This window comes from Melanotaenia boesemani, chromosome 17, assembly GCF_017639745.1.
Source record: "Melanotaenia boesemani isolate fMelBoe1 chromosome 17, fMelBoe1.pri, whole genome shotgun sequence".
NCBI lineage: Eukaryota > Metazoa > Chordata > Actinopteri > Atheriniformes > Melanotaeniidae > Melanotaenia > Melanotaenia boesemani.
Genome location: NC_055698.1, coordinates 23978857 through 24004349, shown reverse-complemented (window position 1 = coordinate 24004349; position 25493 = coordinate 23978857). Strand labels below are relative to the sequence as shown.

General features: G+C 39.9%; 5 gene segments (V, D, J or C); 2 read left to right on the top strand and 3 right to left on the bottom strand.

Annotated features, from left to right (window-relative positions):
• On the top strand, window positions 1–1184 carry LOC121656258. The segment is given in 2 exon segments: window positions 1–31; window positions 646–1184. A coding segment is annotated over 1 exon segment (255 nt).
• Window positions 1185–2432: 1248 nt separating this feature from the next.
• LOC121656239 lies at window positions 2433–3139 on the bottom strand. The segment is given in 2 exon segments: window positions 2433–2851; window positions 3068–3139. Coding segments are annotated over 2 exon segments (360 nt in total).
• Window positions 3140–6408: 3269 nt separating this feature from the next.
• On the top strand, window positions 6409–19412 carry LOC121656256. The segment is given in 3 exon segments: window positions 6409–6504; window positions 7388–7735; window positions 19394–19412. A coding segment is annotated over 1 exon segment (255 nt).
• LOC121656230 lies at window positions 15654–20949 on the bottom strand. The segment is given in 2 exon segments: window positions 15654–16356; window positions 20806–20949. Coding segments are annotated over 2 exon segments (360 nt in total).
• Window positions 20950–24245: 3296 nt separating this feature from the next.
• LOC121656225 lies at window positions 24246–24845 on the bottom strand. The segment is given in 2 exon segments: window positions 24246–24553; window positions 24745–24845. Coding segments are annotated over 2 exon segments (360 nt in total).
• Window positions 24846–25493: the final 648 nt, after the last annotated feature.

Below are 25493 nucleotides of genomic sequence, written 5' to 3'. Positions count from 1 at the left end.
TTCGGTGGAGGAACCAGACTGGAGTTTGGAAGTAAGCCTTTCTTATAACTTAACCTATTTATTTTATATTTTGGTTATTTAAGTGGTTAAAAGCTAAATGATCTTAACACATTTTATTAAACTTTAAAATTTTAGACCTATTGTTTTAATTTCTCCTCAGAGAAGCTACTTCAGATTAGATTTTATAATCTGTTCAAGTAATAGAAGTAATATATACGTGGATGTGGACAGAACAAATATAAAGAAGAACATTTTGAACTGGACAAAATTTATGAAATTGTTTTTTTTCTGCACTTTAAAGTTTGAAATCTAGTAATGATTTAAACCAACAGGTTATAAATGATAATTCAGTCTCTACACTTAAAGTGTACATTACACAATACTTAAAATGGACTAAGATTACTTTATTCTGTTTTTAGTCTTTTTTTTTTTGGTTATCTTTTTTGTCATATTTTATCTGAAAGGAAAACGATTTTCTCTTTACTGATCTGCATCAGAGTTTTCTAAATAAAAAAAAAGGAAGTGAAACAATGTGTTAGTTAATGACTGTTGGAGCACAAAACTCATCATCAACGTTTCTGGTGTCAGATGTTTGATTGAAAGCTGTGTGGTCCCTTGTTCCTTAAGCCGACTGTTGTGTCCTAGGTGATGTTCGTCCCACCCTGACAGTCCTGCTCCCCTCCGAAGATGACCTGCAGAGGGGTAATGTCACTCTCATGTGTCTGGCCAACAAGGGCTTCCCCTCAGACTGGAGTCTGTCCTGGAAGGTGGACGGCTGCAGTAAAAACTGCTATGAGGACAGCAGGAGCCTCGGGGTGCTGCAGAAGGACGGCTACTACAGCTGGAGCAGCACCCTGAGGCTCCCTGCAGACCAGTGGATGAGGGTGGGCTCTGTGACCTGTGAGGCCACCAAGGAGTCCATAACCCCAGTTTTAGAGATACTGAGAAGAGACCAGTGTTCCCAGTACTGACCTGAATTACCTTATTACTCTGATTTTACTCTGCTTTGATATTTACTGTTTTTATACTATTGCTGATGGATATAAACATATATACAGTATATATATGTATATATAAACTGTTAGCACATCAGTATTTTTCTTTCTCTCCAGTTGTATCAGATGATTCTGATCAGTGCTTCTCTGGTTGTTTCAATGCAATAAAGACGTCTTCATTAAAACAAACGTTTGGTTTTTCCTGCTGTATTAAAATGTTCTTTGAATTAAACTTGGATAAGAAGATAGAAATGGCTCCAAGTTAGAGGAATTTGACAAAGTAAAAATGCAGAAACTGGACGTCTATCTGCTGAGGAAGATCAATTCATATGATTAAAGGCTCCACAGCTACTGGTGAAGGATCCTAGACAGACTCCTTGGACAGTTTTGAAGGGTGGATCAAATCTGATTTCTGGTGTATCTTGAAAGGTTTTCAGTCATGTGATGAGTTACATCACTGCATGTTATTGTTTAGGAATTTTGTATTTTATATCATATATGGATGCAACATTTCTTATAGAAGTGTGGATTATACTGATTTTTAACATCTGAGTGGTGAATGTTGTATCAATGAGTTTGTCACTAAAGTAAAATTTTGGATGATTTAGTTTGAGAAAAAACCAAAAACTTTAGGAACAACTGATTTAGTTGGAGAAAATGCGACCAGGAAACAATCAATGCTAAGGTCAAAGGTCATGATCAGACATTATTGTTTGTCACAGGCTGAAAACTGGATTTTCTTTTTAGGACCGTCCAGAAAGAGGAGCGGGTGGTTATTAGAAGTAAATGTCTGCTGTGGATCATTTATGTGTTACAGTATAATGATCTAAGAAATAAGAGAATAAAAACTCATTCATCCCTCCAGATTCTGATGAGTCGGTGTAACACCTGGTGGAGATGCAAAGCCACACTTAATAATGATGATGTGTAATTCCCTCCTGGAGGGAAACTCTACCCTTGCCTGCTTTACTGTGTGCAGATCAGCCCTGTTCCATATCAACTGTCCAACATGTCACAAAAAATGCTAAAAGAATCTAGTTGCAGTCTTGTAATTTGTGACCCTATAGATTCACAGTCTGTCAAATCTCAGTCTGAGACTAGGCTGAGACTTAAGACTCTAAACATTGGTCTTTAGATGTGTGCTGGTAGTCTTTCAGAGTCTTGTGCAAATAAAAGTTTTCTGGTGTAAGCCCAGCCTTAGTAGTAGAAAGATAAATAAGAAATAAGCCCAAAGCTTTTCTGTCTTGGGGTTATTATTTAAACAAACATTTTAAAGTTTACATTTTTATCTGAACATAGTTTGGATTTGATGAATATTTTAGATGTTAAAGTTCATCATTAATGGCCAAGACAACACAGTGAGTTGAATATTTTCTGTTATTAATTCTCTTAATTTAATTTAAATCTAACTACATCATACACCACCAATTAAAAATACAAGAACATGTGGAAGGACTTCTTTCCTTGTCGTATAAAAGCAGATTTAATCTCTGATGCAGCTGTTGGTTCAGTTCCTCTGCAGCTGTGAGGTTTTTGTACGACGTTGTATCACTGTGTGAACGGGTAGCTGTTATGCTGCTGACAATAATAAACTCCTGCATCTTCAGTCTGAACTCCACTGATTGTTAAAGTGAAATCAGTCTGTTCTGCTTTTGCACGAAAACGTTCAGGAACTCCAGACTGACGAGCTGTGGTATCGTAAATAAGAAGTTTAGGAGCTTCTGGAGGTTTCTGAAGATACCAGTCAATGTCATCACCTATAAATCTGCTGGCTTTACATCTGATGGAGACAGTCTGTCCTACAACCACAGACTGAGCTCCAGGAGTTTGAATCAGGATGATTTCACCTGATGAACCTGGAAAGAACATGAGAAAAAAATGGAAAAATAGTTTTTAAGATTAAGCAACTTGAATGACAAAAGATGATCAAGTAGGTGAATAATTTCTTTAAGATGGAGAATAGATGGAAGAAGGTGAAAGCTGTTTGTTTCAGTGTTTCTCCATCACAGCAGAACATCATTGTGGTGAACCTGGTTGCATCCTGAAGCAAAGTTTTCACAAGAGAGTCTCACCCTGAACAAGGAGCCCCAGGGTGGTCAGCAGTAGAGTCAGTGACATCATCATTGTGCTGCTGGTGTGTTCAGTGTCTCTGAAAGGTCTGAACAGCCACTGATCAACACTGACCTCTTAACAGCTGGGAGCAGAGAGGCAGGACACATATGCAAACACACACAGTCACTCAGCTGCAGCTCTCCTCTACATGTCGTCATGTTTCATCTTCACATGTTGGATTTTTGCACCAGGAAATCAAATTCTCTCTGAGTTATTTGATCCAGTAGGTTGTGAAGAGGTTCAATTAATTTATTTTAGTAATGAGATCTTGTTTGACATAAATTGGAGGCATTAGTGAGTAAAAATCTTTATGTTTGGATGTTATTATTTGGTGGTTTTGTAATGACAGAATTCTTCAAGTCTTCATGCAGCATCTTAAGAACATCTCATGAAAATAACAATAAAAATGAGGATTGAAAGTTAAAACCTGGAGGTTAAAATGACTTGATATCCAATCTTTAACTGTTTTCAATTTTGGGGTCAAATAAAAATTGTCAGAGGGAAAATGTTTCTACATTTTAATCAGCATGAAAAAAATGGTAGAATAAGTAAATAAATACATCAGAATTAGAGAACCGAATCCCAAAAGGAAAAATGAAGCTCCATGTCATCAAGAGTCATGTGATCCAACTGAAATCTGCTCTGTAGTCACTAAACACACCTTGCTGAGCTTAACTGCTCCATTTCTATCTGCTGGACAGACTTTGAGCTCCACAGTATTAACTGTGTTTTTATTCTTTGCTTTTTAATGCTTACAGTTGACTCAGCAGAAGGTTTTATATTATTGTTATTTAAAGTAACATTCTAGAAATTAGGGGGATGTTTTATCTTCTTTTAATTATTATTTATTTTATAAGTTGTCTGATGATGATCAGCATCGTCATCCACTTTTACCTTTTAAGGTTCAGTACGATTAAGACAGTTACCAGCACAAGGTCACAAGCTTTTTCTATGACTGTCACATGATGCTGCTCCATGATCCTTTCTGCAGAACATTATAGATATTAATAGATAAAAAAAATGGCTCTCTAATCATAATAATGTGTGTTTGCATGAAGATAGTTTTCAGTTAATAAAGTTGTTGTGACATGAAATATTAATAATTTTATTAAATGTTCTGAAGATTTTTTGGTTCTTTAATATTTCTGCATGTGTGTGTGTGTTTGCTTTTTAATGCTTACAGTTGACTCAGAGGAAAGTTTTATTATTGTTGTTTGAAGTTATATTCTGGAAATTTGGGGGATTTTTTTTCTCTACTTTTAAATATTATTTATTTGGTCATTTTTCTGGTGATGATCAGCATCTTCACCAGTATTTACCTTTTAAGTTCAGTAATGGCACAAGGTCTCAAGCTTTATCTTTTACTGTGATATGATGCTGCTCCATGATCCTTTCTGCAAAACATTAAAAATGTTAATGAATAAATAGATAAAACATGACTCTATAGTCATAATAATGTGTGTTTCCTTCAAGATAGTTATCTGTTGATAAAATTGCTGTGATCGCAATTACGAATTATTTTAATAAGTTCTGAAGATTTACTGGTTCTTAAACCTTTCTCGTTTGAGTGTGTGTGTGTGTGTATGTGTGTGTTAAGTGAACTTTATCAGTCAGATGAGTTTTTGTTCAGTCTGAGGGAAGTTTTTGTATGACTGTATTTCACTGTGTGAACACCCACTGACTGTTGATGCTATGAAGACTCTGACAGTAATAAACTCCTGAACATTCAGCCTGAACTCCACTGATGGTCAGAGTGAAGTCAACTCCATTCCCTGCTCCACTTCCACTGAATCTGGAGGAGATTCCTGAAAATCTGTCTGATGTCCAGTAGATCAGAGCTTTAGGAGTTTCTCCAGGTTTCTGATGGTACCAGGCCAGGTAGTACTTTGAACCAGAATAGTGATATACTGTTGGACTGGCCTTACAGTCAATAGTGACAGTTTGTCCGAGCTGACTGACAATGTGAGAAAGCTGCTTCACCCCAATCAATCAGATGAGTGCTTTGAACCGCTCTGTATGAATCTAATCCATTAGACTATTATAAATCAGTTACTTTGGGAGGATAAACTTTGACTCTGGGCAGAAACTAAAGTTACTTGTTCTGTAATCAGTCCAAACATGCTTCATCTGGGTCTTTAGTAACATGTCATTTCATATAGATATATTAAGATTTTATCATCCATCTGTTATTATGAAAACAGACTGTATATTTTATAAAAACACCTCTGCTGTGTGTTTGCAGTGAGTGTTTACTGAACTATATCAATGCTGGAGTAACTTCCAGCTGCAGCACTGAGTTCAGTTTCTGTTCAGTCTGACTGAAGGAGGTTTTTGTACGATGCTTTTTCACTGTGTGAACACGGGGCCACTATGAAGACTCTGACAGTAATAAACTCCTGCATCTTCAGCCTGAACTCCACTGATGGTCAGAGTGAAGTCAACTCCATTCCCTGCTCCACTTCCACTGAATCTGGAGGAGATTCCTGAAAATCTATCTGATGTCCCGTAGATCAGAACTTTAGGAGCTTCTCCAGGTTTCTGATGGTACCATGCTAGCCAGTATTTTGAACCAGTCCAGTGAGCTACTTTTGGACTGACTTTACAGTCAATAGTGACAGTTTGTCCGAGCTGCACTGATTTGGCTGCTGACTGAGTCACAACAACATTCTGTCCAACAGACCCTGAGGAGAGAGAAGAAACACTGGACATGAGATGGTGAGGTGAAACTCAGCTACACTCCAAATGATTTTCACATCACAGAACAATGATTTTCCTCACCCTGAGTGAAGCAGAGGAGAGTCCAGATGAGGACGCAGATCAAAGTCATGTTATTGATGAGGAGGATTTCTGTGGCTTCTGTTGTCATGAAGGACAGCTGTCAGTCATCCAGTCTTCAACTCTCAGGACTATAAACTCTCCCAGAGCACTGGAGCATGGTGCTGCTGATGCAAAGTGTTTCTCTATGGAAATGTTCTGACTCCAGCAGGGACGTGAAAATCTATGATTATGTTAATCAATAATTAATCACTTCATCAGAATTTTAATTGAATAAAAATGATTTTGATATTTTTGTAAATTATTTGCTTTATGAAATATTTTCTTAAGTTGTTTATCATTTTCATTCATGTCTACAGTTTTTATTTCTAATTAAAGATGTGGTTTTCAAACAATCATAAAGATAATTTTTGTTATTTTTCACACTTATATAATTGAAAAAATTTAATCTTTATTTTATTGTTGTTGTTTCTTTAAGGAACAGGATTGTTTGTGTTGAGTTTGTTGTGTTGAAAGTCAGAGAGCCGTGTCTCTCTACAGTCAGAGGTTTTTGTACGACGACTCAACCAGTTTGTATCACTGTGGTACACGTTCGGTGGAGGAACCAGACTGGATGTTGGAAGTAAGTCTATAAATATTAGGAAACCTTTTATTAATAAGGGACATAACTGTAGTCTTTTAAAATCTCACTTCTTATCAGAATGACTTAAAAAACTTTCATATTCATATTTTGTTGTTAGTTTTTCTTTGTTGAGATTAAATTAAAAAGTTTTCTTCACATTTTCCAGTAAATGTTTTAAACAACTTTACTGATCAAAGAACAAAAATAGTTTTTATTAGAATGATGTCTTTATAACATCTGAATGTTGAGTTAAACTTATTGTGAACAGTGTTACTGAAGGTCATATTTGATCATTTAATCTTTTAATGTGATTAATATAAATTAGTTGGAGCAGCATAAAAATGTTTAAACAATGTTTTATTTTCTAGTCAGATCTGTTAAATTGTGAATTCAGTCTTTGGATCTTTGTTAAACCATCGTGTCCTTCAACAGTGGAAATGATCAGTTGCTGCTTTCCTGCAAAGTAGAACAGCAGCTATGTTTGTACCAGGATTTCAGTGATATACAGAATGTTTAAGATCACAACATTTACACATTTTTAATCTGAGATTCATTGTTGAATTTTGTGAATAATTCTTCAATTTTTTTTACTTATACGTTTCTGTAATTTATTCAGACATTTAAGGTGCAGTTAATGTTTTTATGTTAAACATGTTCAGTAGTTTCATGTCTGTCAGCTCATATGAGGATTCTGTGTCCTGACATGCATGAAAGGTTTCTAAAAGGGAAGTGAAACAATGTGCGAGAGATGAAGCAGATAAAATGTTACTGAAACTTCTTAAAGGAGGAAAATCTCCTCTCTCACAGTAAAGGTGTCCAACTGTCTTCTGGATGATTGACAGCTGTGTGGTTCTTGTCCTCTAATCTGATTGGTGTCTCCTAGGTGATGCTCGTCCCACCCTGACAGTGCTGCCCCCCTCCACAGAGGAGCTGCAGCAGGGGAAGGCCACACTCATGTGTCTGGCCAACAAGGGCTTCCCCTCAGACTGGAGTCTGTCCTGGAAGGTGGACGGCAGCAGCAGCAGCAGCTATGAGGACAGCAGGAGCCCCGGGGTGCTGCAGAAGGACGGCCACTACAGCTGGAGCAGCACCCTGAGGCTCTCTGCAGACCAATGGAGGAAGGTGGGCTCTGTGACCTGTGAGGCCACCCAGGGCTCCCAGTCTCCACTCTCAGAGACACTGAGGAGAGACCAGTGTTCCCAGTACTGACCTGATTTACTGGGACGCTCACATGTCACTGATCTTTCTCTTTTTCAAAGCTTTTTTTTCAAATTCTTAGTTTCTCTCTTCATCTGTGTTTCTATACAATAAAGATTTTTATATCAAACAGACTATTTGGTTCTTTCAACATGTAGAGATGATTATAAGATATCCAAAAACAATTTTTACTGCTTTGTTCCAGTCTTTAATTCTTTTAATGATCTATGATAATAAATGTCTGTTCATCAAATAATTTTTTCCATGTTTTTTCATATAAATGTGACTTATTGATCTTAATTAAAAGGGAATAGACACTGGATTAGATCAAACAAAACTACAATTAAACTACAATTTTAGTTGTTATATGGAAAGTTTTTTTTTTTTTTTTAACATAATCGAGTAAAATATATAAATATATAGATTTCAGGTAAGATTAAATGTTTTCTTGTTAATGTAAATTTATTGACAAAAAATAAATATTTAGATGTAAGCTTAAGATAATTATTACTATTAATATAAAAAAAATCATTAGATAAAAAACCTCCTGTCTGTATTTTCTTATAAAATTCAGATTTCCTGTAACACAAAAAATAATATTTTTAACATAACTTCACATTTTTAGAAACGAAATCCAATATTACTTTCATGTTGAACTTTAAATTTAATCTCAGCAATTTAAAATCATATATGACTGTGTTGTTGTTCTATATGAAATGAAATCAAACGAATGAAATCAAACTTTTCTAATTGATATTTTTATGACGATTAAAATCTATAATGTTTTTGAGATATTAAGTCCTAACACTAAATTTAATTACAAAAATCTTTGCACTTTAGTTTCAGTTCTTCTCCTGTTTTAGTCTCAGTGCAGCTGTTGGTTCAGATCAGTTCCTCTCCAGCTGAGGGAGGTTTTTGTACGACGTTGTATCACTGTGTGAACGGGTAGCCGTTACAATGCTGACAGTAATAAACTCCTGAATCTTCAGCATGAACTCCACTGATGGTCAGAGTGAAGTCAGAAACAGATCCACTTCCACTAAAACGACTCGGAATTCCTGACTGAAGATTTGTAGCATAATAAATCAGGAGTTTAGGAGCTTCTCCTGGTTTCTGAAGATACCAGTTAAGACAGCTGCCAACACTTGTACTGGTTTTACATGTGATGGAGACAGTCTGTCCTGGAACAACAGACTGAGATCCAGGAGTCTGAGTCAGGATGATTTCTCCTGATGAACCTGGAAAACAGTAGAAGAGTTACTGAGACAAATCCAGCTTTGAGAAAGATGAAGAAAGATTTTTCTTTAAGATGGAGAATAGATGGAAGAAGGTGAAAGCTGCTTGTTTCAGTGTTTCTCCATCACAGCAGAACATCATTGTGGTGAACCTGGTTGCATCCTGAAGCAAAGTTTTCACAAGAGAGTCTCACCCTGAACAAGGAGCCCCAGGGTGGTCAGCAGTAGAGTCAGTGACATCATCATTGTGCTGCTGGTGTGTTCAGTGTCTCTGAAAGGTCTGAACAGCCACTGATCAACACTGACCTCTTAACAGCTGGGAGCAGAGAGGCAGGACACATATGCAAACACACACAGTCACTCAACTGCAGCTGTCCTCTACATGTCGTCATGTTTCATCTTCACTGATGACAGCTTTTACATGTGTGGTCAGAACCAGAAAATATTGAATTTAACTTGAGCTTAACTTGCATTATTTTTTAATTATGCCATCTAGACAGTTATTCAGCTATTCATTCATTATCTGTCTGTCTTTGAGTTGCGTTAACAGTAGTGACCTGCAGCTCGATACATAAATATTGATACCATACCACCGTTTAATCGGTTTTCGTGTTAATATATGAATATCATTGCGATTTGGCAAAAAAAAAAATCCAGTTTATCACAGAACTGGAATACACTGGAAAGTAACTAAAATATCAGAATCTTATACCCAGAAATTATACCCAGTTGGCTGAAACTACTTTTTCATGCATCTGCCATAGTGTTACGACCCCTTCTTCTTTTGTGGCTTTGTTAATTATGTTTGTGTGCAGGTGCAGCTGGAGTATTCGGCGGGGCGTATATAAGACCCGCCTACAATCGGCCTGCTCTCTTCTTTCTTTGCTCCGCTCCCAGGCCGGACCTGCGCCGTTGCACCTCGCGTTTGTGTTTGGTTTAGTTCTACATCATACAACACTGCCTGCATTATATTTGTACACACAACCAAGCACGCCCTGACATTACTGATATTGCAGACAATCACACTTCATGATTATTTTATTTTGTCTTAAGTTTTGGTTTAATAAATAATTATAATTGGTTTTCTTGGTTGTTCGGCGTTGTTTTGTTATAACCGTACGGCTGGTTGTAACAAATGGGGGCTCGTCCTTCTTGTTCTCGGGTTTTTGTGTTCTCGTTGGGTGCGCCGTGGTTGTTCTTTTGAGTGTGCGTTGGGTGGTTTGTTTTGGTTGTTCTTTGTTTGGTGTTTGGCGCCTGCGGCTGTCTTTGTTGGCGGAGGGAAGAGCCCGCGGTGACGTCGTTGGCTGGGAGTGGAGTTTCGTTTGGCCGGGGTGAGTTGATTGCTTTTTGCGGCTTAGCCGGTCGGTTGCAGGCTCGGTGCCCCGGTTAGGTGTGGAGACGTTGCTCCTTTGGGCTTCGTCTGTGTTTTTTTTTTTGTTAGTGTCGCGGGGACGCGGCTAGTGTTCGCTGCGCCAGCAGTGATCTCGGGGGCACGTCCGCGGGGTTTGAGGGGGTGATCTGTGTAGATTGCCTCGCGTCCCCGCTGGTTTTCAGTGCGTAAGTACCCGCCGCTGGCCTGCGTGAAGACTAGGGTTGAGCTTGGTGTTAGGTTAGGTAAGTTTTGTTAGGCAGGTGTGGTAGCGGGGCATTGGGTCTGCTGCTGTTTGTTGGTGCCGTTTTTGCCGTTTGGCCTGCGGTGTTTGTGTTGTGTGGGGAAATCATGGTGACTGTGTCGGAGTTTTTTCGCTCTCCCTCGCTGGAATTTTTGGAGGAGTGTACAAAGGATCAGCTGCTGGAGATTGGTCGTTATTATGGCGTTGAGATTGATAGCAAACGTCTTAAGGAGAATTTTAAGGCCATCCTGATTGCCAATTTGACGGAGAAAGGTGTTTTTTTGGCTAAGCCTCCGTCGGATTCTTTGCCGGGTGCAGCTTCGCTGACGCCGGGTGCGGTTTCGTTACCGCCGGGTTTGACGTTTGAGCAGCAAAAGGAATTGCTGCGCTTACAGTTTGAGATTGAACGCGTGAAGCTGGAGTCAATAAGGGAAAGCAGGCACAGTGACGCTGCGGTGCGCTCGTTGTCGGGTTCCTCTGCTGCCGACACTTTTGATGTTCTTGGTAACTTGCGCCTTTTGCCTCAGTTTCAGGAGAACGATCCGGACTCTTTTTTCCTGATTTTCGAGCGGTTGGCCGACGCACGTAAGTGGGACAGTTCGGCGCGCGCTCTGTTGTTGCAGTGCGTTCTGGTGGGCCGCGCTCAGGAGGCGTTTTCTGTGCTGTCCGTGTCGGATAGCCAGGATTATGTTAAGGTGAAGGCGGCTGTTTTGCAGGCTTATGAGCTGGTGCCTGAGGCATACCGACAGCGGTTTCGGTCTTGCGGAAAGGCCGCTGGGCAGAGTTATCTCGAGTTTGCTCGGGATTTGAAGTTGCATTTCACGCGCTGGTGCTCAGCTGCGAAAGTGGCTGATTTTGAGCGGCTGTGTGAGTTGATTCTCTTGGAACAGCTGAAGGATTCGGTGCCGTGTGTGGTTGCCACGTACATCTGTGAGCAAAAGGCCGAGACGGTGGCTGCGGCGCTGGCGGATGACTATGTTTTGACTCATAAGTCCCAGTTTCTGTATAGTGATGGGCCTTCTCCGGGTAGTGGGCGTGGTGAGCGCCGCGCTGCGTCCGTTCGTCGTGGGGATGTGTCGTCTGACGCGCGTGCCGGGGCGGACGTGTGCCACTACTGCCGTGAGAGGGGCCACTGGAAGGGGGATTGTCCTGTGTTGTCATCTAGGGGGAAAACCTCGGCACAGAATGTTAATCCGGCCGCGTTTGCAGATCCGGGTGGTTCTCCTGTTGCCGCTGCTGGAGTGTGCACTTAATTTCCTTTGCATGTCCCCGACGCGCTGGATTCGTATGCCCCTTTTATTCGGACTGGGTTCGTGTCCTTGACAGGTGGCGCGAAGACTCCTATTCGGATTCTGAGAGACACGGGTGCGTATGATTCGTATGTCGTGGGTTCGGTCCTCCCGTTCTCTTCCCGTTCGGCTACTGGTGATTATGTTGTGGGTCGTGGCATGGGCTTGACGACGTTGCCTACTCCGTTGCATAGAGTGGTTTTGGACTGTGAGCTGGTGCGTGGGGAAGTGTCTGTGGGTGTGCGGGCCGCGTTGCCCGTGGATGGAATTCATTTTATTTTGGGGAATGGCCTGGCGGGCGGCCGTGTTTGGTCTGCTGATCCCTTCTTGCTGCGCGCTGCCGGTTCGCTTGTTGGTGACAGTGGTGTTCGTGTGACAGCCTCCCCTGTGGTTGCGCTGTGTCCGTCTGTTCAGGGGGGTGGGTTGTCTCCGCCTCCTAGGGTGTTTCCAGCGTGTGCCGATATGCGTGCTATGTGCGCGGCTTCGCTGGATGCGGTCGCTGTGAGGGAGGACGTTGCTTTGTCTGTGGCAGATTTTCCTCTTGAGGTGTCTCACGAGGAGTTGGTCCGGGAACAGCGTGCTGATCCGTCTTTGACAGTGGCCTTTGGTCTGGCTGTCCCAGGGGCGGCAATAGCAAGCGTGGCGAGTGGGTACATTGTGCATGATGGTTTATTGTTTCGGAAGTGGACATTTGGGGGCGACCGGGCGCGTGAGGTTGTGTTTCAGCTGGTGGTTCCATCTATATTTCGCACTGTTGTCCTCGGAGTTGCTCATGACGACTCTGGTCATTTTGGTGTGCGGAAAACATATTTGCATCTCCGCAGGCATTTTTTCTGGCCGGGGGCGAAAAAAGATGTGTCTGCTTTTTTTAAAACGTGCCGGGTCGTCCGTTCCGGTGCCGGATGACCCCTGCTGTGTTCGGTCGGGGCGGGACATTGCTAGAGCTGATGCGTTGTCGAGGGCTCCTGTGGTTCGGTCTGGGGGTTCCCTGGTGTGTGGTGGTTGCCCTGTTTCTCACCTTCTCTTCCCCTTTAGGTGCCGGTGGAGGTGATGGTGAGGGTAAATTTGGTTGGGTGTTTGTACACGTTTGTTTTTGTTTTGGTTTTGTTTCGGTGGTTCACGGGGATGACTCCCCATGACCCCCGTTTTTATGGGGGGTGGTGTTACGACCCCTTCTTCTTTTGTGGCTTTGTTAATTATGTTTGTGTGCAGGTGCAGCTGGAGTATTCGGCGGGGCGTATATAAGACCCGCCTACAAGGCCTGCTCTCTTCTTTCTTTGCTCCGCTCCCAGGCCGGACCTGCGCCGTTGCACCTCGCGTTTGTGTTTGGTTTAGTTCTACATCATACAACACTGCCTGCATTATATTTGTACACACAACCAAGCACGCCCTGACATTACTGATATTGCAGACAATCACACTTCATGATTATATTATTTTGTCTTAAGTTTTGGTTTAATAAATAATTATAATTGGTTTTCTTGGTTGTTCGGCGTTGTTTTGTTATAACCGTACGGCTGGTTGTAACAATAGTCATACATGAAATGGCACAGCGTGGTGCAACAGCACCTCTCATGCACTCAGTCCACAGCATCATGTGTAGAGCTGAACAGCAATGGTACGATATATGATGAGAATTGTATCAACACCAGAAGCCTCATTAAACCTCTGAGAGTCAATTTTGGAGTGGATTTTGGTAAAGTGTCTTTCATCTGTCTGCTAGTTTCAGGTTTTCATGGTGATGTTCAAACAACATGAGTTTCCCTCGATCTAAAGACTATTGCATCCTGTTTTGTTATGTACAGTATTAAATATGGTAATGAAAGAAGAAAATGCTGCAATAAATATCTGTATGAGTTCAGCTTGAAGTGACATGTGTCTCTGAGATCAGCTCACTTCAACTCAACAGGTTTCGATTTAGTGGGTAAGGATGTTACAGAGGCTGGTGTCATTAAATATTCAGTAAAAGAGCCATTGAATGTCATGAATGGCGGGCGGCGGAGGTGGTGAGGACCCAAATGCAGGCAGTCAAGGCAGGAGGCAGAACTGTGCTGGTGACAAGGTTTATTTTCTCAAAACGAAGACAGGGAACCACACACGACAGGGGAATGAACCACATGTAAGGCCCCTCAACAAAGTTCGGGGGGGCCACCTGGAGGCTGAACAGACGGCAGGATCAGGTCAGGAGGCCGGCCGGACCAGGGCAGGAACTCCGGCGGACGGCTCGGAGGCTGAGCCGACAGCAGGTGTTCGGGCGGACGGGCAGGCTTGGACCAGAGCTCTGGAGGACGGGCAGACTGGATCTCTGGGTCAGGTACCAGTAGCAGGTAAGGAGCCTCTCGACCCGAGACCCCCTCGGGAACAGGAACTCGAGCAGTGGACAACCATGGTACTGACACAGGGGAAGAAGACCTGGACACCGTCGTGGGACGCTGCGGCGCGGTACAGGACCTCGGAGCAGGCGTCGGACGCTGCGGAGCAGGGCAAGACCTGGGAGCCGGTGTTCTGTCAGTTTAGCATACATTGTCAGATCAGCATACGCATAGCGCAAACTAACTGCACCTAACCCTAACCCTAACCCTAACCCTAACCTTAACCCGCATGCGCATTAACGTAATGTATGCTACTCTGATGCGTATGCTAAACTGACAGAACACCGGCGGCGACAGTGTGCAGCGAGGTCGTCTGCAGCCTCGCCTCCTTCTAACTCCCGTTGCAGTCCGTGCAAACCCCCGTGGTGTGGGTCTGTCTGGCGGTGTCCAGATCGCCAGTCTGGACCCCCAGAATGGGGACCTCTCAGGTGACTCCTCCATCTGAGAAGTCCGCCACTCTAGCCAGCTCACCATTTCGGCCCCCTCTGAATGAGACCAGTCCATTACAGGAGAATCCTCAATGCAGGGATTGCTTCCCCACAGCCATCTCTCCAGGACTGCAGATGAAACATAGAGAGGACCCGCTGGGTGAGTCCTGGGCCAATCTCTTCTGCCTGCTGGGTCCATGTTTGGTCAGATCCTTCTGTCATGAATGGCGGGCAGCGGAGGAGGTGAGGACCCAAATGCAGGCAATCAAGGCAGGAGGCAGAACTGTGCTGGTGACAAGGTTTATTTTCTCAAAACGAAGACAGGGAACCACACACGTCAGGGGAATGAACCACATGTAAGGATCTGACAAGGAACAACAGAAAACCAGGAGTAGACACAGAGGGAATAACAAGACACAGGTGAAGTGGATGACTAATCAGACCAGGTGAACTAACGAGGCAGGAACAGAAAACCACAGAACATCAGGGAAAAACTAACTAAATATAACCAGAAACCCAAAAACATAAACATAAAGTCCATAACCGTGACATTGAAGGGTTTTTAAAATTATAAATACAGATAGAAAGATTACATTAATCCCTCTCATTTGTTTAGACCGATGGTAAACAAAATATCTTAATATGTAGATGTTGACAAACATGCAATTATTGTTGCATTTTTTTTTTTATTTTTGCATATTTTTTTTTTGAGTTACAAAGTATTCTTTGAAAGAGATTTTCTGAAGACATTAAGCTTCTCTATAAAGTTTTGTTATCGGATCAGCATCAATGATACTGGCTTGCATTTGAAGTGGTATTGGATCAGAAAGAAAATTAGTGAAAAGAATATTATGAACATAAATAATGATCACGATGTTGATGTGGTCACAGTAAAGGGCAAAAATTAATGTCGATCTAGAGCTGTTAGTAAGTTTCTCTTCATGTGATGCAGGGAGGTTTAGTGTGGTGCTTTCACACTGTGTGAAAACTCACTGATCTTTGATGAAGTGGTATCTCTTACACTGATAAACTGCAGCATCTTCAGCCTGAACTCCACTGATGGTCAGAGTGAAGTCAGAGTTTGATCCACTGCCTGTAAAACGACCTGGAATCCCTGATGTTCTGCTGCTAGCAGAGGAAATGAGGAGCTCAGGAGTTTGTCCATCTTTCTGTTGATACCACACTAAAAAGTGTTTGCTGCTCCAGAGAAAAGCATCATGACTGGTCTTCCAGCTTTAACATGATTTAAAGGAAAAACATTTTATAAAAATAGACAATGAGATTGGAATTGTTAAGAGTATTTTTTTAAACAAGATTATTTAGTGAAATCTCTGTTGTTCTAGTTTCAGTGCAGCTGTTGGTTCAGATCAGTTCCTCTCCAGCTGAGGGAGGTTTTTGTACGACGTTGTATCACTGTGTGAACGGGCTGCTTAAACTCTGCTGACAGTAATAAACTCCTGAATCTTCAGCCTGAACTCCACTGATGGTCAGAGTGTAGTCAGAACCAGATCCACTTCCACTAAAACGACTCGGAATTCCAGAGTGACGACTTGAAGCTGCATATATCAGGAGTTTAGGAGCTTCTCCTGGTTTCTGAAGGTACCAGTGAAGATAGTTGCTAACATCTGTACTGGTTTTACATTTGATGGAGACAGTCTGTCCTGGAACAACAGACTGAGATCCAGGAGTCTGAGTCAGGATGATTTCTCCTGATGAACCTGGAAAACAGTAGAAGAGTTACTGAGACAAATCCAGCTTTGAGAAAGATGAAGAAAGATTTTTCTTTAAGATGGAGAATAGATGGAAGAAGGTGAAAGCTGCTTGTTTCAGTGTTTCTCCATCACAGCCACCTTGTTGCACAAAGTATTTTCACAGTAACTTCCAGCTTCATGTTCATTTCAGTTTCTGTTCAGTCTTATTAATGGAGGTGTGATGAGCAACACTTTAACATGTTCATACAACCAGATGATGGTGTTTCCACCTTTACAATAATAAACTGCAGCATTTTCAGCCTGAACGCTCCTGATGTTTAGAATGAAGTGATGATCCAGACAGAATGAATCTAATTCATCGTGGACTGCTGTGATCCCTTTCTTAATAATTATGTGTTTAGTTTGTTCTTGGACCACATTATCTTCAACACTGACAGCCCTACAGAACATGTTAGTGAAAAATAAACTCTATGCTGTACAAATGTTGCTGTAAACATTCAACTAAGTTTACCAAGAAGCAGGGTTGTAAGAAACAATGTTTCCTGGATTGTCATTTAGACTTTGCACTTTGACCCAAACTGAGAGATGACGGACAGTGAAAGGCAGACCTGATGTTGGTTTCTGTGTGATGATGATGTGTGTGAACAATGTGTGTGTTTTGTGAACCGTATCAGTGTCCTCAGCAGCTTCCAGCTGCATCAGTCAGTTCAATTTCTGTTCGGTCTGACTAAAGGAGGTTTTTGTACGAGGATTTTTCACTGTGTGAACACATACTGACTGTTGACTGTGTTTATACCCTGACAGTAATAAACTCCAGCATCGTCAGCCTGGAGCCTGCTGATGGTCAGAGTGAAGTCAGTCCCAGATCCACTTCCTGAGAAACGATCTGAAATCCCTGACATGCGTTCATTTGTGTAGTAAATCAGTAATTTAGGAGTGTTTACATCCTTTTGTTGGTACCAGGCTAAACAGTAGGCACTGCTGGTACACTTCCAAAACTCATGACTGGTTTTACAGCTAATGGAGACGGTTCCTCCCAGATCAGATGTCACTGCTGCAGGCTGAGTTACTGTGACCTGTCCTCTGGACCCTGAGGATGCAGAGACACAAACATAAAATAACTTGTTGATTGTTTTTGGCTTCATTTCAAATGGATGGATGTTTAGAGGAGAACAATTTAATTGTATTTTACCTGTGAAGCAGCAGCAGAGGAGAGTCCAGATGAGGACGCAGATCAAAGTCATGTTATTGATGAGGAGGATTTCTGTGGCTTCTGTTGTCATGAAGGACAGCTGTCAGTCATCCAGTCTTCAACTCTCAGGACTATAAACTCTCCCAGAGCACTGGAGCATGGTGCTGCTGATGCAAAGTGTTTCTCTATGGAAATGTTCTGACTCCAGCAGGGACTTTAATCTCTATGATTATGTTAATCAATAATTAAACACTTCATCAGAATTTTAATTGAATAAAAAATAATTTTGATATTTTTGTAAATTATTTGCTTTAGGAAATATTTTCTTAAATTGTTTAGCATTTTCATTCATGTCTACAGTTTTCATTTCTAATTAAATATGTGGTTTTCAAACAATCATAAAGTAAAATTTTGTTATTTTTCATATTTAAATCATTGAAAAAATTAAATCTTTATTTTATTGTTGTTGTGTCTTTAAGGAACAGGATTGTTTGTGTTGAGTTTGTTGTGTTGAAAGTCAGAGAGCCGTGTCTCTCTACAGTCAGAGGTTTTTGTACGACGACTCAACCAGTTTGTATCACTGTGGTACACGTTCGGTGGAGGAACCAGACTGGAGCTTGGAAGTAAGTTTATAAATATTGTGAAACTTTTTATTAATAAGGGACATAACTGTAGTCTTTTAAAATCTCACTTCTTATCAGAATGACTTAAAAAACTTTCTTATTCATATTTTGTTGTTAGTTTGTCTTCGTTGACATTAAATTAAAAAGTTTTCTTTACATTTTCCAGTAAATGTTTTAAACAACTTTACTGATCAAAGAACAAAAATAGTTTTTATTAGAATGACGTCTTTATAACATCTGAATGTTGAGTTAAACTTATTGTGAACAGTGTTACTGTAGGTCATATTTAATCATTTAATCTTTTAATGTGATTAATATAAATTAGTTGGAGCAGCATAAAAATGTTTAAACAATGTTTTATTTTCTAGTCAGATCTGTTAAATTGTGAATTCAGTCTTTGGATCTTTGTTAAACCATCTTGTCCTTCAACAGTGGAAATGATCAGTTGCTGCTTTCCTGCAAAGTAGAACAGCAGCTATGTTTGTACCAGGATTTCAGTGATATACAGAATGTTTAAGATCACAACATTTACACATTTTTAATCTGAGTTCAAGTGTTGAATTTTTTAAATAATTGTTAAACTTTTTGCTTAAAATTTTCTGTAATTCATTTAAACATTTAAAGTGCAGTTAATGTTTTTATGTTAAACATGTTCAGTAGTTTCATGTATGTCAGCTCATATGAGGATTCTGTGTCCTGACATGCATGAAAGGTTTCTAAAAGGGAAGTGAAACAATGTGCGAGAGATGAAGCAGATAAAATGTTACTGAAACTTCTTAAAGGAGGAAATCTCCTCTCTCACAGTAAAGGTGTCCAACTGTCTTCTGGATGATTGACAGCTGTGTGGTTCTTGTCCTCTAATCTGATTGGTGTCTCCTAGGTGATGCTCGTCCCACCCTGACGGTGCTGCCCCCCTCCACAGAGGAGCTGCAGCAGGGGAAGGCCACACTCATGTGTCTGGCCAACAAGGGCTTCCCCTCAGACTGGAGTCTGTCCTGGAAGGTGGACGGCAGCAGCAGCAGCAGCTATGAGGACAGCAGGAGCCCCGGGGTGCTGCAGAAGGACGGCCACTACAGCTGGAGCAGCACCCTGAGGCTCTCTGCAGACCAGTGGAGGAAGGTGGGCTCTGTGACCTGTGAGGCCACCCAGGGCTCCCAGTCTCCACTCTCAGAGACACTGAGGAGAGACCAGTGTTCCCAGTACTGACCTGATTTACTGGGACTCTGACATGTTTTTACTCTGTCACTGATCTTTGACTCTTTATTTCATTTCTTTCTTTTCCTCAAAGCTGTTTTCTAATTCTTATTTTGTCTGTTCATGTGTTTCTACACAATAAAGATTTTTATATCAAACAGATTTTTCGGTTTCTTACAACATGTAGAGATGATTATGAGATATTCAAAAAAGGTTCTTACTGCTTTGTTCCAGTGTTTAAATATTGTTTTATTGTTCTATGATAATAAATATATGTTCATCAAATCAACTGTTTTTCATTTTTGTTCATATAAATGTGACCTACTGATCTTTTTTCAGTGAGTATATAGACTGGATGAAATTGAAAAACTGAGACAAAACAGTAGTTTTAGGTTTTATATGGTGAAGCTAAAACTTATTGTTTTGCATAAAGGATCAAATTATATAGACTTTAGGCCATATCAAATGGTGACTAATTAATGTTAATTTGGTGGAATCAAATGATTATTTTGATGAAGGTTTAGCATAATAATTACTATTGATATGAAAAGCCTTCATCACAGAAAATATCTCTTATGTATATTTCTTCAGATTTGCTGTATCTCAAAAATATTAAATATGTGTTAATATAATATCATGCTTTAAAACGGTGGTTCAGGGAATCATTTCACGTTAAACTTTTCATTTTCTCTCAGCAACTTTAAGATTTTGTTTTTGTTGTTCTTTATGCTGTAAAATAAAATATCTAAAACCAAACTTTTCTCACTTATGTTTGTCAGATCTAAATAAATCGTCTTTGTAAGATATTATTTCATAAAACTTAATTTGCTACGAAAAAAGAAAAATCCTCAGTTTAGTCTCAATTCATCTCCTGTTTTAGTCTCAGTGCAGCTGTTGGTTCAGATCAGTTCCTCTCCAGCTGAGGGAGGTTTTTGTACGACGTTGTATCACTGTGTGAACGGTAAGTTGTTACACTGCTGACAGTAATAAACTTCTAAATCTTCAGCATGAACTCCACTGATGGTCAGAGTGAAGTCAGAACCAGATCCACTTCCACTAAAACGACTCGGAATTCCAGACTGACGAGTTGTAGAAGAATAAATCAGAAGTTTAGTAACTTCTCCTGGTTTCTGAAGGTACCAGTTAAGACAGCTGCTAACACCTGTACTGGTTTTACATGTGATGGAGACAGTCTGTCCTAGAACAACAGACTGAGATCCAGGAGTCTGAGTCAGGATGATTTCTCCTGATGAACCTGGAAAACAGTAGAAGAGTTACTGAGACAAATCCAGCTTTGAGAAAGATGAAGAAAGATTTTTCTTTAAGATGGAGAATAGATGGAAGAAGGTGAAAGCTGCTTGTTTCAGTGTTTCTCCATCACAGCAGAACATCATTGTGGTTAACCTGGTTGCATCCTGAAGCAAAGTTTTCACAAGAGAGTCTCACCCTGAACAAGGAGCCCCAGGGTGGTCAGCAGTAGAGTCAGTGACATCATCATTGTGCTGCTGGTGTGTTCAGTGTCTCTGAAAGGTCTGAACAGCCACTGATCAACACTGACCTCTTAACAGCTGGGAGCAGAGAGGCAGGACACATATGCAAACACACACAGTCACTCAGCTGCAGCTGTCCTCTACATGTCATCATGTTTCATCTTCACTGATGAGAACATCACTCCTTTTAAAATATAATAAAAAACAGTTTGGGTGTAGAATTTCTAACTGATGTCATAACTGAATTACCTTATTACTCTGATTTTACTCTGCTTTGATATTTACTGTTTTTAGACTATTGCTGATGGATATAAACAAATATACAGTATATATATGTATATATAAACTGTTAGCACAGTATTTTTCTTTCTCTCCAGTTGTATCAGATGATTCTGATCAGTGCTTCTCTGGTTGTTTTAATGCAATAAAGACGTCTTCATAAAAACAAACGTTTGGTTTTTCCTGCTGTATTAAAATGTTCTTTGAATTAAACTTGGATAAGAAGATAGAAATGGCTCCAAGTTAGAGGAATTTGGCAAAGTAAAAAAGCAGAAACTGGACGTCTATCTGCTGAGGAAGATCAGATTATATGCTTAAAGGCTCCACAGCTACTGGTGAAGGATCCTAGACAGACTCCTTGGACAGTTTTCAAGGGTGGATCAAATCTGATTTCTGGTGTATCTTGAAAGGTTTTCAGTCATGTGATGAGTTACATCACTGCATGTTATTGTTTAGGAATTTTGTATTATATATCATGTATGGATGCAACATTTCTTATAGAAGTGTGGATTATACTGATTTTTAACATCTGAGTGGTGAATGTTTTTTTTCAGCCATGTTGTATCAATGAGTTTGTCACTAAAGTAAAATTTTTGATGATTTAGTTTGAGAAAAAACCAAAAATTTTAGGAACAACTGATTTAGTTGGAGAAAATGCATTCAGGAAACAATCAATGCTGAGGTCAAAGGTCATGATCAGACATTATTGTTTGTCAGAGGCCTGAAAACTGGATTTTCTTTTTAGAAAATAGAATAAAAATATTGGCCCATAACAGAATATAAATGAATGAAAAGACACTTCTCATCTCAAATCTTTATTAGTGGGTGCATGTTGGAATAAATCTTGTCCATTCAGGCTCTGTTCAGTGTGACTGAGGGAAGTTTTTGTTCTGCAGGTGTTTCTGTGTGAAGAAGTCGTGACTGTTGATTTCATGAAGACTGTAAGTCTGAACTCCACTGATGGTCAAAGTTGGAGTTTGATCTGCTGTAAAACCCTGATGCCTGTTTACCCACATACATGAGTACTTCAGGAATTTCTCCAAATTTCTGTTGATATCAGCTTAAAGCATTTGAGCCATAAACATCCTCACTGGTTTTATATATGAAGCTGACAGATCCTCTCAGAGCAGAGACAACCATTTATTTATCATTTAGAAAAGTTTAAGAGGACATTTTATTTTACAATAACAGTTGTAATAATTCTTGAAGATTTATAAATATCCTGTTCATCACTAACCCTCTGATCTGATCTGGTCTTCCACAATATTATTCTTCAATAACAGCCTTAATAATACTAGACGGAAGAAGGTGTTTTTAATATTTGATGTATTCATAATGACCATTTAAAACTATGGAAAGAGCATTTAATGACCTACTAACATTCATTCCAATGTTTCAGTAAAATAGTCTCATTCTTAACACATATCTTCATCTTACTTGAACAGCAAAATTAAAAACTATCACTTTAAAGATTTGAAGTTTTAAGTAAAATGATGTTTAATGACTTACAAATACACAAGCAAAAAGTCTGGACACACTTACCCATCATATGTAATGGGTGTGTGTCCAATGGTTTAACTGGTACTGTATTTCCTGACATAATGTCAAAGCTGAACTTTTTCCATTATCCTGACATCCATCACATCTAATCAGCCAGCAATCATCTTACTGAATAATAAAGTGATTTATTATATCTGGGTGTGTCTCTGTTGTACAGTAGAGCCTGTAGGTGCAGATGCTTCACATTTCCAATGTTTACACAAACTGAGTGAATGCAGGAATGAAGATATTATAAATTTAAAAAACTTATATAACCTAAAAAAAAAGATTAAATAAATTACCCATAAATACTGATGATAAGAAACATTTTTGCATAACCTGCTATTTCTGTCAAAGCTGCAGCAGTTTTTTAGTTTCTGTTCCACAATCTGTCTGAAGTTTTTGTACGACTGGTTTTCACTGTGTGAACGAGTACTGGTTGTTGATGTAGAATTCCCCCATACAGTAATAAACTGCTGCATCTTCAGCCTGAACTCTACTGATGGTAAAAGTGAAATCTGTGTTTGATCCACTGCCTGAAAAACGACTCGGAATTCCTGATGCTCGATAGCTAGCATCATAAATTAGTAGTTTAGGAACTGCACCAGGTTTCTGTTGGTACCAGGAGAGGTCATTTCCTTCATCTACTCTGTAACTGGTTTTACATCTGATGTTGACGGTTCCTCCCAGATCATCTGTCACTGCTGCAGGCTGAGTTACTGTGGCCTCTCCTCTAAGCTGTTTTCTAATTCTTATTTTGTCTGTTCAACTGTGTCTCTAAACAATAAAGATTTTTATATCAAACAGATTTTTCAGTTCTTACAACATGTAGAGATGATTATGAGATATTCAAAAAAGGTTTTTACTGCTTTGTTCCAGTGTTTAAATATTGTTTCATTATTCTATGATAATAAATATCTGTTCATCAAATCAACTTTTTTTCATTTTTGTTCATGTAAATGTGACCTACTGATCTTTTTTCAGTGGGAATAAAGACTGGATGAAATTGAAAAACTGAGACAAAACAGTAGTTTTAGGTTTTATATGGTGAAGCTAAAATTGATTGTTTTGCATAAAGGATCAAATTATATAGACTTCAGGCCTCATCAAATGGTGACTAATTAATGTTAATTTGGTGGAATCAAATCATTATTTTGATGAAGGTTTAGCATAATAATTACTATTGATATGAAAAGCCTTCACCACAGAAAATATATCTTATGTATATTTCTTCAGGTTTGCTGTATCTCAAAAATATGAAATATGTGTTAATATAATATCATGCTTTAAAACGGTGGTTCAGGGAATCATTTCACATTAAACTTTTCATTTTCTCTCAGCAACTTTAAGATTTTGTTTTTGTTGTTCTTTATGCTGTAAAATGAAATAATTAAAACCAAACTTTTCTCACTTTAAATAAATCCTCTTTGTAAGATATTATTTCATAAAACTTAATTTGCTACGATAAAAGAAAAATCCTCAGTTTAGTTTCAGTTCTTCTCCTGTTTTAGTTTCAGTGCAGCTGTTGGTTCAGATCAGTTCCTCTCCAGCTGAGGGAGGTTTTCGTACGACGTTGTATCACTGTGTGAACGGGAAGCTGTTACAATGCTGACAGTAATAAACTCCTGAATCTTCAGCCTGAACTCCACTGATGGTCAGAGTGAAGTCAGAACCAGATCCACTTCCACTAAAACGACTCGGAATTCCTGACTGAAGAGTTGTAGCAAAACGAATCAGGAGTTTAGGAGGTTCTCCTGGTTTCTGAAGATACCAGTGAAGGTAGTCGCTAACACTTGTACTGGTTTTACATTTGATGGAGACAGTCTGTCCTGGAACAACAGACTGAGATCCAGGAGTCTGAGTCAGGATGATTTCTCCTGATGAACCTGGAAAACAGTAGAAGAGTTACTGAGACAAATCCAGCTTTGAGAAAGATGAAGAAAGATTTTTCTTTAAGATGGAGAATAGATGGAAGAAGGTGAAAGCTGCTTGTTTCAGTGTTTCTCCATCACAGCAGAACATCATTGTGGTGAACCTGGTTGCATCCTGAAGCAAAGTTTTCACAAGAGAGTCTCACCCTGAACAAGGAGCCCCAGGGTGGTCAGCAGTAGAGTCAGTGACATCATCATTGTGCTGCTGGTGTGTTCAGTGTCTCTGAAAGGTCTGAACAGCCACTGATCAACACTGACTTCTTAACAGCTGGGAGCAGAGAGGCAGGACACATATGCAAACACACACAGTCACTCAATTGCAGAAATGAATGAATCCAGACTCTTATTTATCATGTTGACGTCTCAGCAGATAGAGAATAGATTCTAATAAATATTTTATAAATACAGAGCTTATTTTTACCACCAGTTTCTTACTTACAGCTAAGAGGTGACACACACTGAGAGGAAGATCTGATGTTTGTCAGATAAAACTTTGGGTTTAGGGAATCTTATTACACAAAGTTTTTGGTAACTGTTTGTGTTGTAAACTTTGATCAAATGAAGTCATTTTGTGTTTAATATCAAGTCTCTGCAGTAACTGCAGCAGTTCTGTCCTTTTCAGTGTCATTGAGGAGGATTTATGTAAAACTGTTTTAATGTGCTGCACACAGGACAGGACACGGGGTTGTCATGGCAATAAATAGATAATAAAAAGATAAATATCAAAGACAAAATATCTCCCAGCTTTCTACATAATGCCAACATCTCCTTTCCCAGTTTGTACATAAGTCAAAGTTAACAGATGACGAGCAATGAGAGGCAAACCTGACGGTGACGTCTACAGAACTAGAACTTCAGCACAATGGCTTCAAAATCCTGTGAACACAAAGTTTAC